Source organism: Mauremys reevesii, linkage group 4 (assembly GCF_016161935.1).
Source record: "Mauremys reevesii isolate NIE-2019 linkage group 4, ASM1616193v1, whole genome shotgun sequence".
NCBI classification, from domain to species: Eukaryota; Metazoa; Chordata; order Testudines; family Geoemydidae; genus Mauremys; species Mauremys reevesii.
Genome location: NC_052626.1, coordinates 103,216,110 through 103,231,387, shown reverse-complemented (window position 1 = coordinate 103,231,387; position 15,278 = coordinate 103,216,110). Strand labels below are relative to the sequence as shown.

Genomic DNA, 15,278 nt, shown 5'->3' with positions numbered 1-15,278 from the left:
TCCACTCCAATTTCATAGGCACAATTTGGTAAAAAGGAAACACCAAATATCTTGCTTTGAATTGTTTCAATTTAATCCAGTTCAAATCTAATCTATACAAAGGATGAGGGGGACAACATGTTTTTTCTACAAATATTGCACCGGAGAATATGAATTTTTACAACATTGACCAACCTATCCCTTCCCTGCCCCCCCATCCCCAACAATAATATAAAATAAAAATGCAAAATTCAATGTTTACATCTTTTAGAGTATTGGAATTTGTGTCAAAACCAAGTTGAATTAAATTTTCTTTGAATGGCCTTTAAGACAAAATAAAACCAAGTAAGCCTGAAAGTAGTGGTATCCATGACACTTCAGTCCCTGGTACAGCTTTGAAAATCTAGTAAGAGACCCATTTATCACTTTCTATTCCCTCATTTAGTTATAAACATCATTTTTATTCATACTTATGACCTTGAGAGGCTTCTGAGAAATCAGTACCATGGTGACAAAAATCTGCAGTTGAGATGCATGCTTGAAGTGGGCAATACTTGTTAGTCTTTCCATGCATGAGAAAGCATCCCCAATACAATGTTTCATCCAGGAAACAGCAGAAATGAAAGTAACGTGCTACAAGTAATTAAAGCTACAAACATTGCATTTATAAGCATTATTTTGGGCACCCTGCACAACATCTTTTTAAGGCAGAGGGTTCCTGACAGGGAGAACTCATAGCGATGCATCATTTTTTTTATCCTGTTTTTACAAAAAAATACTTAAGTGAATTTAGTACTGGAGAAAGGTGCCAGATTGAGAGCACCGGTAATTGCTCCTGGAACAGATGCTGCATGGGTAGCACAGGACAAGCTTTCCTACATGCCCTGCTAATATGCCAAACCCTGACCTAAAGACTAAACTTTTGAGAGTAAATTCGGTCTCTGTGTCCATTCACTCCTTGACCTCTTTGCAGACAGTAAAGAAGGGAACCATTTAAGGTGGGCTTTTGTGCAACATAGACAATTGTCCACTAGCAAGTTGGTTAATGTCATGAATGTTTTAGGCCAGACGTCAGTAGGTGACCTTTGGCTAGAGCTGGATTTGAGCCAACAATCGAAAGTCTGCCTGTTTCTTGTAAAAATGTGCTATATCTCATTTAAAAAAAAATCTATTTAAAGAGATTAAATTGGTAACACTGTATGAAAAGAAAACCGACAATGACAGTAGACCCACAGGAGTTGATGCGACGGTGTGCGCTTCTTTACTGGGAGCTCGCTCTACGGCTTGGCATAGAGTGATGCAGCTGCAGTATAAAAATTGAGAGATTTTTGCATGTAGAAAAATGGTGACGCACAACGAAGTGACAAATGAAAACTGGCTTTCCCTGCATCGTTGCGTCAGAGCAGTCACAATAGCTGTGGCAGACACAAAGGTAAGGAAAAGCCTGTGTTCAGCACCTAGATACCACAGCACTTTATTAATACCTTGATGTTTGAAGGTTTGGAATAAAAAATAAATGACTATAAACCTACATAATGCCCAACTTCCCATAAAGCACAAAAATAAGCCACTGATTATTATAATCAATCAGAACATAACTAACTAATGTTGCATTTAAAATAGGATTTGACCAGTGGTGTAGAGTTGGACCATTCTACCCTTAAACGGGGGGACGGGGAGGAATCTAATGTTTGAGTAAAGCAGTTGCTAAGCTTGGAGCATGTGTCTCATAGGGTGCAGGTGTGATTTGTGGCAAATCCAGTTTTATTTTGCATTTAAAAGAAGATCTGTACTGAATTATACATAATTGTACTGAATTACTGGGGATTGAAAACAACTGTGATGGCAGAGACTTAACACCAAGAGAAGCTATTATTATTTGTATTGCAGCAGTGCCTGGGGACCTCAGACAAGGATTACTGTTCCTTCTTTCTGGGTGTTATGCAAACTTATGGCCGGATCACCCCTCTTGCGGTAAAACCCATGTGGAGGAGGGAGCAAATCTTCCCGATTCCCTTCATGGACTCCTCTTGAACAGTGTGGCTGAACTCCTATCTCCCAAGAATCAGCTTACAAACCCAACACCAGGGCCATCCATTGGAGAAGGCCCTGTGCTACATCTGGGGTCCCAGTGCCACCTTCTTGTGTCCTGCCATGCTAGTATGACTCTACCAGACCTGGCTACACCTGCCCCGAACCTCCTTTATGGGGGTGGATTCCTAGCAAACAGTTGGAACTGCAGAAAAGTAATTTGATCTCTGGACAAATAAATCAAATTGATGTAAAAGTAACAAGGAAAGACCAAAGACCTGGATAGATTGATTTGAGGAAAGGTTTAAAGTGTTATACATCTTGGACAAACTATGAAAGAGGTGAGGCGGAAAGAAACCTACCACTGCTTGAACAGTGTCAATACCAAGGAGGAAAGGAACGGTGGCCTAAATACAATTAACAAGATGAAATGGAGAAAGAAATCAGAACTGATCATCAGAAAAATTATCCTGACAAGTGAGCTCCATTAGACCTTGTGGAATTGTTTCCCAAGGAAGAACATAAGTCATTTAAATCTAGATTGGAGAAAGGGAATATGCTCCATCCTGCAGGAAGAAGTCTGCATTAGCAGGGGGGTGAAGGACATCTAATCTCTAAATTCTAAGATGCTACAAAACAAATGTCTGAAAGTTTTTCTGTGAAAAAAATACTGCTTGAACTGCTTTGCAAATACCCATCTTTCTTTAGTTATGATGATACATGCTGGCATGCATCTCTCCAGAACAGAGGCTCACTTTTATTTATTTAAAAGTTGACCCATTCCACGCAGTGACATTGTTGGCAGGTAGCTATAGAATGGGAAGGAAATCTGATCCCGATTGGAGGGAGGGATGTGTTTATATAAAAAATCAGAGCCAGCTTTCTACAAAGGGAAAACATTCATGTTAAAGGAATTGGGTTTGGGCTTTAAGATGCTTCCTTTAGGTCTGAAATATGCAATGGATCTTTTTCTACATTTTAGCAAAATTCACAGGTAAATCAAATAATTTCTTGTAAAAGCTTGGGTTAGCTTGAAGAAACCAGCTTGATACCAATATAAAAAATATACAGTCGTGACATGTGCCCGTTTCAGGGAATTTCATAAAATTATACCGATTTTTAGTTCTCATTAGTTTTACAACAATGTGAAACCAGAGAGACTGTAGCAGTCAGAATGTCATGTGTGGAAAAAAGTTGTCTGAAACATACTGTGGATTTTGAAAGGAAGGTTTTACCACAGGAGGTAGGATAATATGCACAGAAAAAGACCGAGTCCTTTTCTATTTCTCACAATATTTTTTCATCGACCAAAAAACCCCCTCATTTTAATAGCATGCAAAATGTTGAGAGCAGCTAGAAGATAATGAAAGAAAGAGGGACAAGAATAGAGTTTTAACAGCCAGTCTGCAAGATGAGCACCCAGCTGCTACACTGGATTCATCTTAACAATGAGGATGGTTCAAATCAACACCCCATAAGTACAGTATTCTGTTTTGAAGGCTTACAGTGAAGTTCGTAGCTATCTGTAAACATGAAAAGTATTCACTGTTCTAAAATTCTTTGCTGCAGTTACATTTTTAAAAGTGCAGATTTCTTTAATCAGAGCAGGTTTTTTTTATTTGGTCTCAAAGGAGAAAAGGATTGGCAGTACTGGAAACTGAAGACCTCCATTCCTTGGCCTAGTTTCCCCAAATTCTGTAGTTTAGTGCTTCTGAAAAGTATTTCTATATGGAACAGGATTGGCTGGATCTCTAGTCCAGTTCTCCGCTTCTCCAGAAAGCGAGTTTCTGATTAATGCCTAACTATTGGTAATAAGGACTTCTGTGCTCCAGGGACTGAGCTGTTGGAGATTTGCTTACAGAAAATGGAGAGATGCTGCTTTTTTGTTATTTCTTCCATTCCTTCCCTCCAACCCTCAACTCCCTTTTAGCCTGCAATTGATCTGCCTGTTATCTTTCTCAATGATGCACTGAAGATTAAATTAATCTAATTTAAACATCAATTGGGTTCGAATTGTAAAGCTGTAACATTCCCAATGACTTTACAAGCAAGTGAAGAAAGTGGGCAGTTCATATTTCACTCTGTTTAAGTCCCCAACCCCACCCCCCAAAATAATAAAGACTGTATAAAGTTGAGGCACAAGTGGTTAAGGGTGAATTTGTACATGATCACTTCCGGCGGCTGTTTCTTGAACTGGTATGTGCCCTGGTGGTAAAGGCTGATCACTTGCAAGATAGTTTTGTGCCTTTCCGACTTGGTGTTCCCCAGCTGTAAAACAAAAGTAAGAAACAGTGTCAATCTTTTAAGCAAACTGATCCCAAACTAGAGAAGACCCTGAAAGAAAATGACAAGATTCCAATGTAGGTGTAGCTGCAATGTTCTTATTGTGAATAAAATGGTCCAGATTTTGCTAATATGACCATTAGGTTCCATAACCGTATTAAACGTCAGATTATAGGCCAGCCTAGCAGTTGCTTCATTCTCAATAGATTTTTTTTTTGTCTTTCCTCTTTTCCCCTGCTGGCCCAACAGTGGGATTAATGGATTTTCTCTCTCTCTCTCTCTCTCACACACACACACACACACTCACACTCACACTCACACACACGGATGAGTGAAGCAGAAACTTTTAAAGGGTGATGGGTAAGGGGATCTTCTAGAGCAAACTCAGCCCGATAAAGAGAGAGGCTTTTTTTTATTTAAACAATATAGAAGTTTACTATAGAGCTGAGCGATTATATTAGCAGAATCTGAATTTATTAAACACAGGGTCCAGAATCTCCAAAGTTGTATTTTACCTTAATTTAATCTAGGTTAAATCTTCTGTACCTGCGCTTAGCAGATGAAGGGAAGCCCTGTTCTAGTTACCAACAAAGGCAGTCACCAATTCTGATCATGGATACAAAGTGCATATTGTTAAGTATCTTGCAAAGCCAGGCATGGTGGATAATTGGACAAGGCGGAGGTCACAAATGCACCCAACTCTTTCCTCACTTGATAGAAATCAGGTTTTTGTTTAAAATGTCATTTTTGATGTAGGCATCCAATGCTGAAATGCTAATGTCTCCATAGAAATGTTTTCTGTCACGTGCCTTGACATTTCATAGCATTTGCATGAAATGGAACGCAATCCGCAATAGGAAAAGAACAGGTTAAAGACTCTTTGTATAAATATTTAAGTTAGCAGGGCCCAATGAAGGACCTAGATGAAGCAATCTCAAAACTGATGGTGATTATTTGGAGAACTCACGGAGGACTGGTGGGATCCCAGAGGACTGATGAAGGTCAAACATAAGATCTATCTTTATGAAGGGGAACAAAAGAGGACCTGGGAAATTACAGGCCAATCAGCCTAGCTTCAATTCCTGGAATGATACTGGAACAAATTATTAACAATCTATTTGTAAGCACCTAGAGGATAATAGGGTTATACGGAATATCCAACATGGATTTGTCAAAAACAAATCATGCCGAACCAACCTAATTTTCTTCTTTGACAGGGTTACTGGCCCAGTGGATGGTAGGGAAGCCGTAGATGTGATGTCTTGATTTTAGTAAGGCTTTTGGCACAGCCTCTCATGCTGTTCTCATAAGCAAACCAGGGAAATGTGGTCTAGAAAAAATAGGCGCAAAACTGATTGAAAGCCCATACTCAAAGAGTAGTTATCAATGGTTCGCTGTCAAACTGGGAGGATCTATCTAGTGGGGTCCCGCAGGGGTCTGTCCTGGGTCTGGTACTATTCAATATTTTTATTTAATGATTTGGATAATGGAGTGGAGAGTATGCTTATAAAAGATGTGGATGACACCAAGCTGGGAGGGGTTGCAAGTACTTTGGAGGATAGGATTAGACTTCAAAAGGACCTTGACAAATTGGAGGATTGTCTGACATCAACAAGTTGAAATTCAGTAAAGGCAAGTATAAAATATTTCACTTAGAAAGGCAAAATCAAATGCACCACTACAAAATGGGGAATAACTGGCTATGTGGTAATACTGCTGAAAAGGATCTGGGGGTTGTTGTGGATCAGAAATTACATATGAGCCAACAGTGTGATGTAGTTGTGAAAGAAAGGGATATCTTTCTGAGGTGTATTAACAGGAATGTCATATCATACATGGGAGGTAATTGTCCTAATCTACTAAGCACTGATGAGGCCTCAGATAGAGTACTGTGTCCAGTTCTGGGTGGCACACTTTAAGAAAGATGTGGGCAATTGGGAGTCCAGAGATGAGCAAAACAATACAATGATAAAATGTTTTGAAAATCTGACCCGTGAAGAAAGATTAAAAAAAAATTGAGCAAATTTAGTCTGGAGAACACAAGACTGAGAGGTGGCCTGATACCAGTCTTCAAATATGCTAGGACTGTTATCAAGAGGATAGTGATCAATTGTTCTCCATGCCCACTGAAGGTAGGCGTAGAAGTAATTGGCTTAATCTGCTAGGGAGATTTAGGTTCCATATTAGGAAAATCTTTCTAACTCTAAGGATTGTTAAACACTGGAGTAGGTTTCCAAGGGAGGTTGTGGAATCCCCGTCCTTGGAGGTTTTTAAGAACAGGTTAGACAAACACCTCTCAGCAATGGTCTTAGGTATACATGGTCCTGCCTCTGTGCAGGGGGATGGACTAGATGGCCTTCTGGGGTCCCTTCTAGCCCTCCATTTTTATGGTTTTTAAATTAAAATAGTAAACAGCTCTTACATCTATTTCCAATTCAATATATTCTTGTATTTATAGTATCATCTGAGATACTTGTATGAAAGGCTTTATAGGCAGAGATGAAAAAAAGGCTGTGCAAAACGGAGTAGAGCAATGCTTACACATCATGACAATGGAGTGTAACAGGGATGGACTAGATTAAAAGAAAGAGGCTGTAATTAAAAGCAATGACAATCTAAATAAATGTTCCTTCAGCCTATTAACTGTGAGGAGAGAAAGCAAGCATGCAAGATTGCAGAACGGGAAAGAATCATAAGAATCTGCAGTTACAGATGAAAAAGATTTGTTAGGTCATTCAGTTCATCTCCCTGCAAATGCAGGATTAAAGGGACCACATTTCAGTTTCTGTCTCGGGGTAGAACAAAAAAGAGGGTTTTAAACAGAGCTATGAAGATGGGGTATTGTCAGTGATTTCAGTAGTCTCAAAATTCTCCTCCAAGACATGTGTTTCCTTTGTGGGCATAAAGCTGACTATTCCCCTAAGTTTTTTTTTTTTAATTAAATTGCTACAGCAAGTGATGTTAAAAGAAAAATAATAGCCACGTCATGTTCATTCTGCTTGTAAACAAATCAATGCATTTGTAAAGAGAGACAAAATACACCAACAACAGGGACCTGTGTGTGTGTGTCTTTGAAGTGTCTCCCTGCTGTAGTACTCCATTTTCACAAGGAAGAATACTAAGGGTGCACCTATACAGGGATAAAAGACATGCGGCAAGGCCACGGCTGGCATGGCTGCAGCTAGCCCGGGTCAACTGACTTGGGCTTACAAGGCTCTTGCTATGCAGCCAAAAATTGCTGTGTAGATTTTCAGGCTTGGGCTTGCGGGGTCCCAGAGCTTGGGCCCAAGCCTGAACATCTACACAGCAATCTTTTTTTTCCAGCATGCCTGAGTCAGCTGTCCCATGCCAGCTGTGGGTTTTTTTTATCCCTGTGTAGACGTAGCCTAAGGCTACATCTACACTTCCACAGCTGTAGCGGAAAAGCTACGCTGCTCCTGCAGTGCAATAATGTACACACTTCCTACATTGACAGAAGTTTTCCCATTCAAGTCATTAATCCACCTCTCCGACAGATGGCAGCTCGGTTGACATAAGAATTCTTTTGTCAACCTAGCTGCATCTACACAGGGGGCTAGTTCAACCTAACTACATCATACAGCGTGCAATATTTTTCACAGCCCTAAGCAATATAGTTAGGTCACTCTAATTTTTCAGTGTAGTCCTGGCCTAAGAGAATGATTCCTTATCCTCACACCAAAAAAGGAAAACTGTCTACGGTGATTTTATGGCCTCTTTGTAAGGTTTAATGGGTTTTGAACCAAGGCCTAGCAAGCTGCCAGGCAGCAGATGGCGCTATGCTGCCACCCAGCAGCAGCTATGATCAGCTTGTGCTTCACTACCCATGACCTACTGTGGACACAGACCATGGGAAGTGCTACCTCCTGGCTCCCCACCTATATAAACCCCAGGGGCATTCCAAGAAGTGTCCAGGCAACAGTGTAGATCTCCTGTAGTTGCCACAGCCATTCCTGCACCCTGTTCTGTGACCTTGGCTTGATTTAGACTTCGCCTCCTGACCTGGACCCTGAAACCTGACTCTAACTCTGACTCTGATCCTTAGTATCGACCCTGGCCTGGAACTTGACTGTGAACTCTTCTGCTACTCTGACTCTGGTCTGACCCTGCTCTGGCTACTATTGTCAGGATCCCAATACCCTTACTACCCCTTTCAATGTCTGATTTGATAGCAAAGTGTCCATGGCCTAGTTTATGCAAACTGAATCAATTATTCATGTAGCGGAGCAACAGCATACACACACACACAATATCGCAAGGATGAGAGTATCCAAATTACACTATAAACACGTTATGACTTGTAGCATTTCCTGTTGGATTACTAGCTATTTCCACACACATTTGTTTCCCTCTGAAACATTCTGTCCATTATGTTGTTTATCATCTTGATTCTTTGGAGATTACATTAATTTGCCCTTTTTGAAATGTGTCATGTTAACAAGGGTAAAGTGAACCTTCGATCCATAAACAGATGTGTAGTCATTTTTTTGAAAATGTGAACTCCTGATTGAACTTTACTCCCGAGCGTGTCCACAATCTGTGAACTCGCTATCTCTTCACCTTCCCTTGAATAATGTCATTTATCATAGTTGGTTGGAAACTTTAGGACCGTAATCAGCTCTTCTCTTTTTCTCTCATTTCCTCTTGTTGGGAGCCAAGGATATGGCAGATAACATGCACTGGCTATTTGGTTTTCACCACATTAACTTGAACAAACATTGAGGACACACAAACTCCAGTAAGCGTTTAAAATAATTGTAATTGATTTTTTGAAGGAAATGTATTTTATGCCAAAAACATGAGAGAAACTTGGTATAAATGGTTTGTACTTATCCTAGTAATGGTACCAGCATCAGCAAGACCTAGGGGTATCACTTGTCTAATTGCCAGCGGCATCTTTAACTAGACCCTTCACTTTTGTAAAAGTGCGGAGGTGGGGTTCTACGCTTTCTACAAGTTTGTGAGATTGTGTAACCTGTTTAGCCCATATTTTGATCAGTTAAACTAACTCCAATGAAATCAGTGGAGTTATTCTGGATTTTCCCAGATGTTCAGAAACACCACCTTTTCTGTACCTCAACCCTACTTTTGTCCCTGCTCTTCTCCTACTGCATATAGTATTTCACAAGGGTGAATGAGAATTCCCTGTTTATGGAACAAATGTTCCTAATTTTATGAATAATCAGGATAAGTGACAGTGAACAGAACTATACAGAGAATATTGTGTGTGGAAACACAGTGATTAAAGACAAAATGTCACCTATGTCAGTTTAACTTCTGTACCCAGAAAGATAATGGAGCAGATAATGAAGCAAACAATTTGCAAACATCTAGAAAATAATAAGCTGATAAGTAACAATAGGCATGGATTTGTCAAGAACAAATTGTGTCAAACCAACCTGACAACCTTCTTTGACAGGGTAACAAGCCTTGTGGATGGGGAGAAGTGGTAGACATGGTATATCTTGACTTTAGTAAAGCTTTTGATACTGTCTCGCATGACCTTCTCATAAACAAACTAGGGAAATGCAACCTAGATGGAGCTACTATAAGGTGGGTGCAACACTGGTTGGAAAACCGTTCCCAGATACTAGTTATCAATGGTTCAGTCATGCTGGAAGGACATAACGAGTGGGGTTCCACAGGGATCAGTTCTGGGTTCGGTTCTGTTCAATATCTTCATCAGTGATTTAGATAATAGCATAGAGAATACACTTATAAAGTTTGCAGAGGATACTAAAGATGGGAGGGCTTGCAAGTGCTTTGGAGAATAGGATTAAAATTCAAAATGATCTGGAAAAATGGTCTGAAGTAAATAGGATGAAATTCAATAAAGACAAATGCAAAGTACTCCATTTAGGAAGGAACAATCAGTTGCACACATACATAATGGGAAATGACTGCTTAGGAACGAGTACTGTGGAAAGGGATCTGGGGATCATAGTGGACCATAACCTAAATATAAATCAACAGTGTAACGCTGTTGCAAAAAAAGCAAACATCATTCTGGGATGTATTAGCAGGAGTGTTGTAAGCAAGACACGAGAAGTAATACTTCCACTCTACTCCACGCTGATTAGGACTCAACTGGAGTATTGTGTCTGGTTCTGGGTGCCACATTTCAGGAAAGATGTGGACAAATTGTAGAAAGTCCAGAGAAGAGCAACAAAAATTATTAAAGGTCTAGAAAACATGACCTATGAGGGAAGACTGAAAAAAATGGGTTTGTTTAGTCTGGAGAAGAGAAGACTGAGAGGGGATATAACAATTTTCAAGAACATAAAAGGTTGTTACAAGGAGGAGGGAGAAAATTTGTTCTTCTTAACCTCTGAGGATAAGACAAGAAACAATGGGCTTAAATTGCAGCAAGGGAGGTTTAGGTTGGACATTAGGAAAAAAATTCCTAACGGTCAGGGTGGTTAAGCACTAGAATAAATTGCCTAGGAAGGTTGTGGAATCTCCATCATTGGAGGTTTTTTAGAGCAGGTTAGACCAGGGGTTCTCAGACTTTTGTACTGGTGACTCCTTTCAGACGGCAAGCCTCTGAGTGCGATTTCCCCCCGCCCCCCCGCAATACATTAAAAACACTTTCATATATTTAATACCATTATGAATGCTGGAGGCAAAGCGAGGTTTGGGGTGGAGGCTGACAGTTCGTGACCCCCCCATGTAATAACCTCATGGCCCCTTGAGGGGTCCCAACCCCCAGTTTGAGAACCCCTGGGTTAGACAAACACCTGTCAGGAATGGTCTAGATAATACTTAGTCCTGCCATGAGTGCAGGGACTGGACCAGATAACCTCTCAAGGTCCCTTCCAGTTCTATGATTCTATTGCAGCTACTGGACAGAATGTTTTCACTTTGTTTGATCTTTACCCTGTCAATGGATAATCAGATTGCATAACCCGGACCAGGGAGACTTTCATTGGAAAACTGGACAATGAAAAGTTGCCACAAAACTCATTTATTATAGGTATTTGCATAAATTACACAGAGCACCTGTTCTACTCCTTTTTTTTCCCTGTTTATATGATATGAAAAGAAGAAGTCAGACTTCTCATTTGGAGTGAATGACATGAAAGTGGAAAAGAGTTTGACGACACTGGGAACCAGGCTCAGATGAAAAACAGAGGTAACTGTGCTGGCATGAACAGCAAACTGACAGTTAAGGATTCAGTACAGCATGGAATGTTTCTCAGAATTACTTTCCTATAAATAGGGTTTTGGCATCTTCAGAGCCATAGATGGGGAAGGACCCTAGATCATCTTGTCTTACCTCCTGTATATCACAGGCCACCAACACCACACAGCAACCTGTTCACTAAACTGAACAATCTGTTATTCCTTTCAGAAGTTCAGGGATCAGGATGAGCCTAAAGTTATGCCTGAGTTTTAGTTACAGAATTGAGTGGCTTAGCAATTGAACTGCAGGGTATTTAAGAGTGAACTGTAATCACTGAACTTGGGAGTGAAGAAGTTTGAGCACCATCTGTTAACCCTGCAGCAGCAGTTAATCAGAGAACAGTTGCTATTCAAAGAGTTGTCAGGACCCAGGCCAAGGCTGTGTGGATGAGATGCGTGCCACATGCTACATGTGCCATACTGACACAGTGGTCCTCAAACACAAACGTTAACAAAGCCAGGTTAACTTCAGTCCCACTCAGGAATAAAAGTGTGTGAGGTGTGTGGAAAGTTTTTCCTAATATGTAACCTAAATCTCCCTTGCTGCAGATTAAGCTAATCACTTCTTGTCCTACCTTCAATGGACATGGAGAACAGTTGATTACCCTCCTCTTCATAACAGCCCGTAACACATTTGAAGACTATCAGGTTCCTCCCTCAGTCTCTTTCTCAAGACTACACATGCCCAATGTTTTTTAAATATTTCCTCATAGGTCAAGTTTTCTAAACTTTTTATATATATTTTTTCTCCTCTGGACTCTCTCCCATTTGTCTGCATCTTAAAGTATAGCACCCAGAACTGGACACAGTACACCATCTGAAGCCTCACCAGTGCTGAGTAGACCAAGACAATTACCTCCTGTGTCTAATGACACTCCTGTTCATACACCCCACGGTATGAGCCATTTTTCACAACTGCATCCCATTGTTGGCTCATATTTAATTTGTGATCCCCAATAACCCTCTCCTCCTTTTCAGCAGTACTACTGTCTAAACAGTTATTCCCCATTTTGTAGTTGTGCATTTGATTTTTTTCCCCTTCCTAAGTGAAATACTTTGCACTTGTCTTTACTAAATTAATAATGGCAGAGAAACAAGCAGGTCTAGTGAACTGAGCACAGGCCAGGAGCCAGGATGCCTGAGTTCTATTCCCAGTTTTAATGCGTTTGCTCATCCTGGTTTACTGGGTCACATTTTGGAGGGTTTTGCATCTCATGTACATCCTGCCCTGAGCAGTCTCATCTGATTCCCACAGCAATGGGCTGCAGTAGAGATTAAATTTCCTAAGCACTGTTTCCTTTTTGGAAAATTGTGCATCAGATCCATCCTCTAGCTTCCTGGTCAGTTTGGGGCTGGGCAGAAGCACAATCATTCTCTTGCATAGTGCTTGTCATGATTGATCTCAAAGCACATCACAAATTCAATGCTTTTGATCAGTATCATTGTTCCCAAGAGGCCACACAATGGGAAGGTCATAAACTTTCAGAAGGCAGCCAGGGAAGAGTTGTGGATATGCAGAGATGGGTTGGGAACCTAGAGGTGTGTGGAAGAAGGAAGCAGAGGATGTCCCAGACATGTTCCTTTGCATGGGGGATCCCAGTAACCTATGGCAGAGGTTCTCAAACTTCATTGCACCATGACCGCTTCTGACAATAAAAATTACTACATGACCCCAGGCTGGGGGACTGAAGCCTGAGCCCCACTGCCCTGGGCTGAAGACCTTCACCTTTGGCCCCAGGCAGGGGGACTCCCTATCTGGGGCCCCAACAAGTCTAATGCCAGCCCTGGCAACCCCATTAAAATGGGGTTGTGACCCACTTTGGTGTCCTGACCCACAGTTTGAGAACCACTGACGTACAGCCATCTGGATCTCAAAAGGGAAGGTGTTCGGCTGGAAGATCATATGGATAAAGGCTCTTCTAACAGGAAAAGATGATCAAAACTTGTTCACTTCACTGGGCAAATAAAAAATCAAGCACTGAAACCTCTCCTCTGCATACATATTTTTGCCAGCTGTTTGGTGGTACATGATATAGGGACAGAATACCTACAAGGTCAGGGATCAGCGTTTGCTCCCTTCTGGAGGATACAGGGAGGTAAGAACAGCATTAGTTCCTGCAGATTCCCACTCTGTTAGCAAACTCATTCAGGGCATAGGGTGAAGCATTAGCACCAAGGTTCTTTGTGGCACAGGGAGACCCAAAAATAACAAACAGAGGCTGGCTCCCTGTGAATACCCCAGCCTTCTATGGATACTCTGAGACTCTGGATCTCCTAGATCTCAGGACATCTCGGGGGACTGAAAGGCCACAACACTGCTCACTCTGAAATGACGCAAATCCTGTCTCTATGACCATGTCATGCCTCAGAAACTCTGCAAAAATGAACTCTGGCTTTTCCAGGGAGGTTATTATTTAATCTCATATTTATTGGGTTTAGTGATATTTTAATAATGTACTTAGACCTCCAGATTACTTTAGAAAACTTCAATACTTTCCCCTTAGGTTAAAGAAGCTCAGCAATTTTCCCTAAAATGGATCACTGCAGACAAGTTATACTTACAATTTCACCAGAGAGACAGGAGCTTTTGAACCACTTTTGAAATGGGATCTTAGATTTAAAAGTTTGTCCATAATGTTATGTAATATAATCTACATACGTGGCTGGAATTTCAGTTCCCCGGCTGGTCCTGATAGAGGACTTCCTTGCTGTTGCTTCCTCTGTTCCATCTGTTGTACAACCTGATTGGTAGGACGGGGGGGAAAAACAAGAGGGGTCTGAGAACTCAGCAGCATCAGCTTCCTTTCACCTTGCATAATTCAACGCTTTTGACAGTATGTACACTCATTACATATGATCTTCGCCAGTGAAAACATACAGAGTTCAGCTTCATTGGTGTAATCTGGAGTTATAGGTTGTACCCTGTTGCAGGAAAAATGAGTTTAAAATTCATTTGCAGCCCTCATGGCTCATACACTACCTAAAGGGACAATGACTCCAGAAGTAACACCACTTTGCCTTTTGGAAATTCAGCAAAAGGCTCAGCAAATGGGAGGAATCCTCCTATTACAATGACAGCACCTGCTGAAGTTCCTGTTTCTGAGCCTGAAGCTGGTCATGCTGTTTCTGTAGCTCTTCCTTCTGTTGTTGAAGATCTTCTGCCTTCTTCAGGAGTTCATTTTCCTGCTGCAAAATATGCGTTTCAAATTCCTTCAGCTCCTCTTCGGTGAAGACCTGCTGTTGATCCAATGTCTGCAAGAAAACGTAGAGAACTAAGAACCTTCACACAGGAATAATAAAAATACAATTTGCAAAAGGAAATTAGTAATCTTCACAATGCTATGGCTACGAGCTGGATTCTAAAATTCACCAATACAGAAAGTGTTGGTTTGATACTTCCAAAAATATATTGTACCGTGAAGGAATTCCTCACTTCTACTTATGAGGAAATGGTTTGAATCCTGCTCAAAATGTGGGACGAGGTGGAAAAAAATCACTTCTGCTTCTAATTGAACTCTGTCCTCCATCCAAGGAAATCCATAGCCAAAATGTTTGTTTTCTGTTTCAAAGGCCTGTGCAAGTAACAGGCTTTCAGATAATCCACATGATGACACAAGACCTATTCAATTTATGTTCTTAAATACCTAGATGATGTTTTATTTAGCTAATGCCTCTAACCATGGCACATAGGCACATACCAAGGAGGAGGAAAATTGAAAAGTCAGAGACAAACATGACACTTAGTTTCCTGATTAGTCTGATAGTAACAGTACAGTATGTTCCAC

At 40.9% G+C, this 15,278-nt stretch overlaps 1 protein-coding gene across 3 annotated transcripts in view; it reads right to left on the bottom strand.

The window, feature by feature from the left end:
* Positions 1–533: 533 nt before the first annotated feature.
* The window catches only part of NUCB2 (nucleobindin 2), a 54,842-nt gene continuing 40,097 nt past the window's right edge, over positions 534–15,278 (bottom strand). For 2 of the 3 annotated variants that reach the window (XM_039535362.1, XM_039535363.1), the window contains exons 11-13: positions 14,575–14,745; positions 14,153–14,234; positions 534–4,278 (exon numbers count right to left, since the gene is read on the bottom strand). In XM_039535362.1, coding sequence (XP_039391296.1) covers positions 4,157–4,278; positions 14,153–14,234; positions 14,575–14,745 — 375 coding nt within the window. In that variant the 3' untranslated portion in view covers positions 534–4,156. Of the gene's footprint in view, positions 4,279–14,144; positions 14,235–14,574; positions 14,746–15,278 lie in introns of those variants that run through there. The other variant, XM_039535364.1, reaches the window with a different exon arrangement.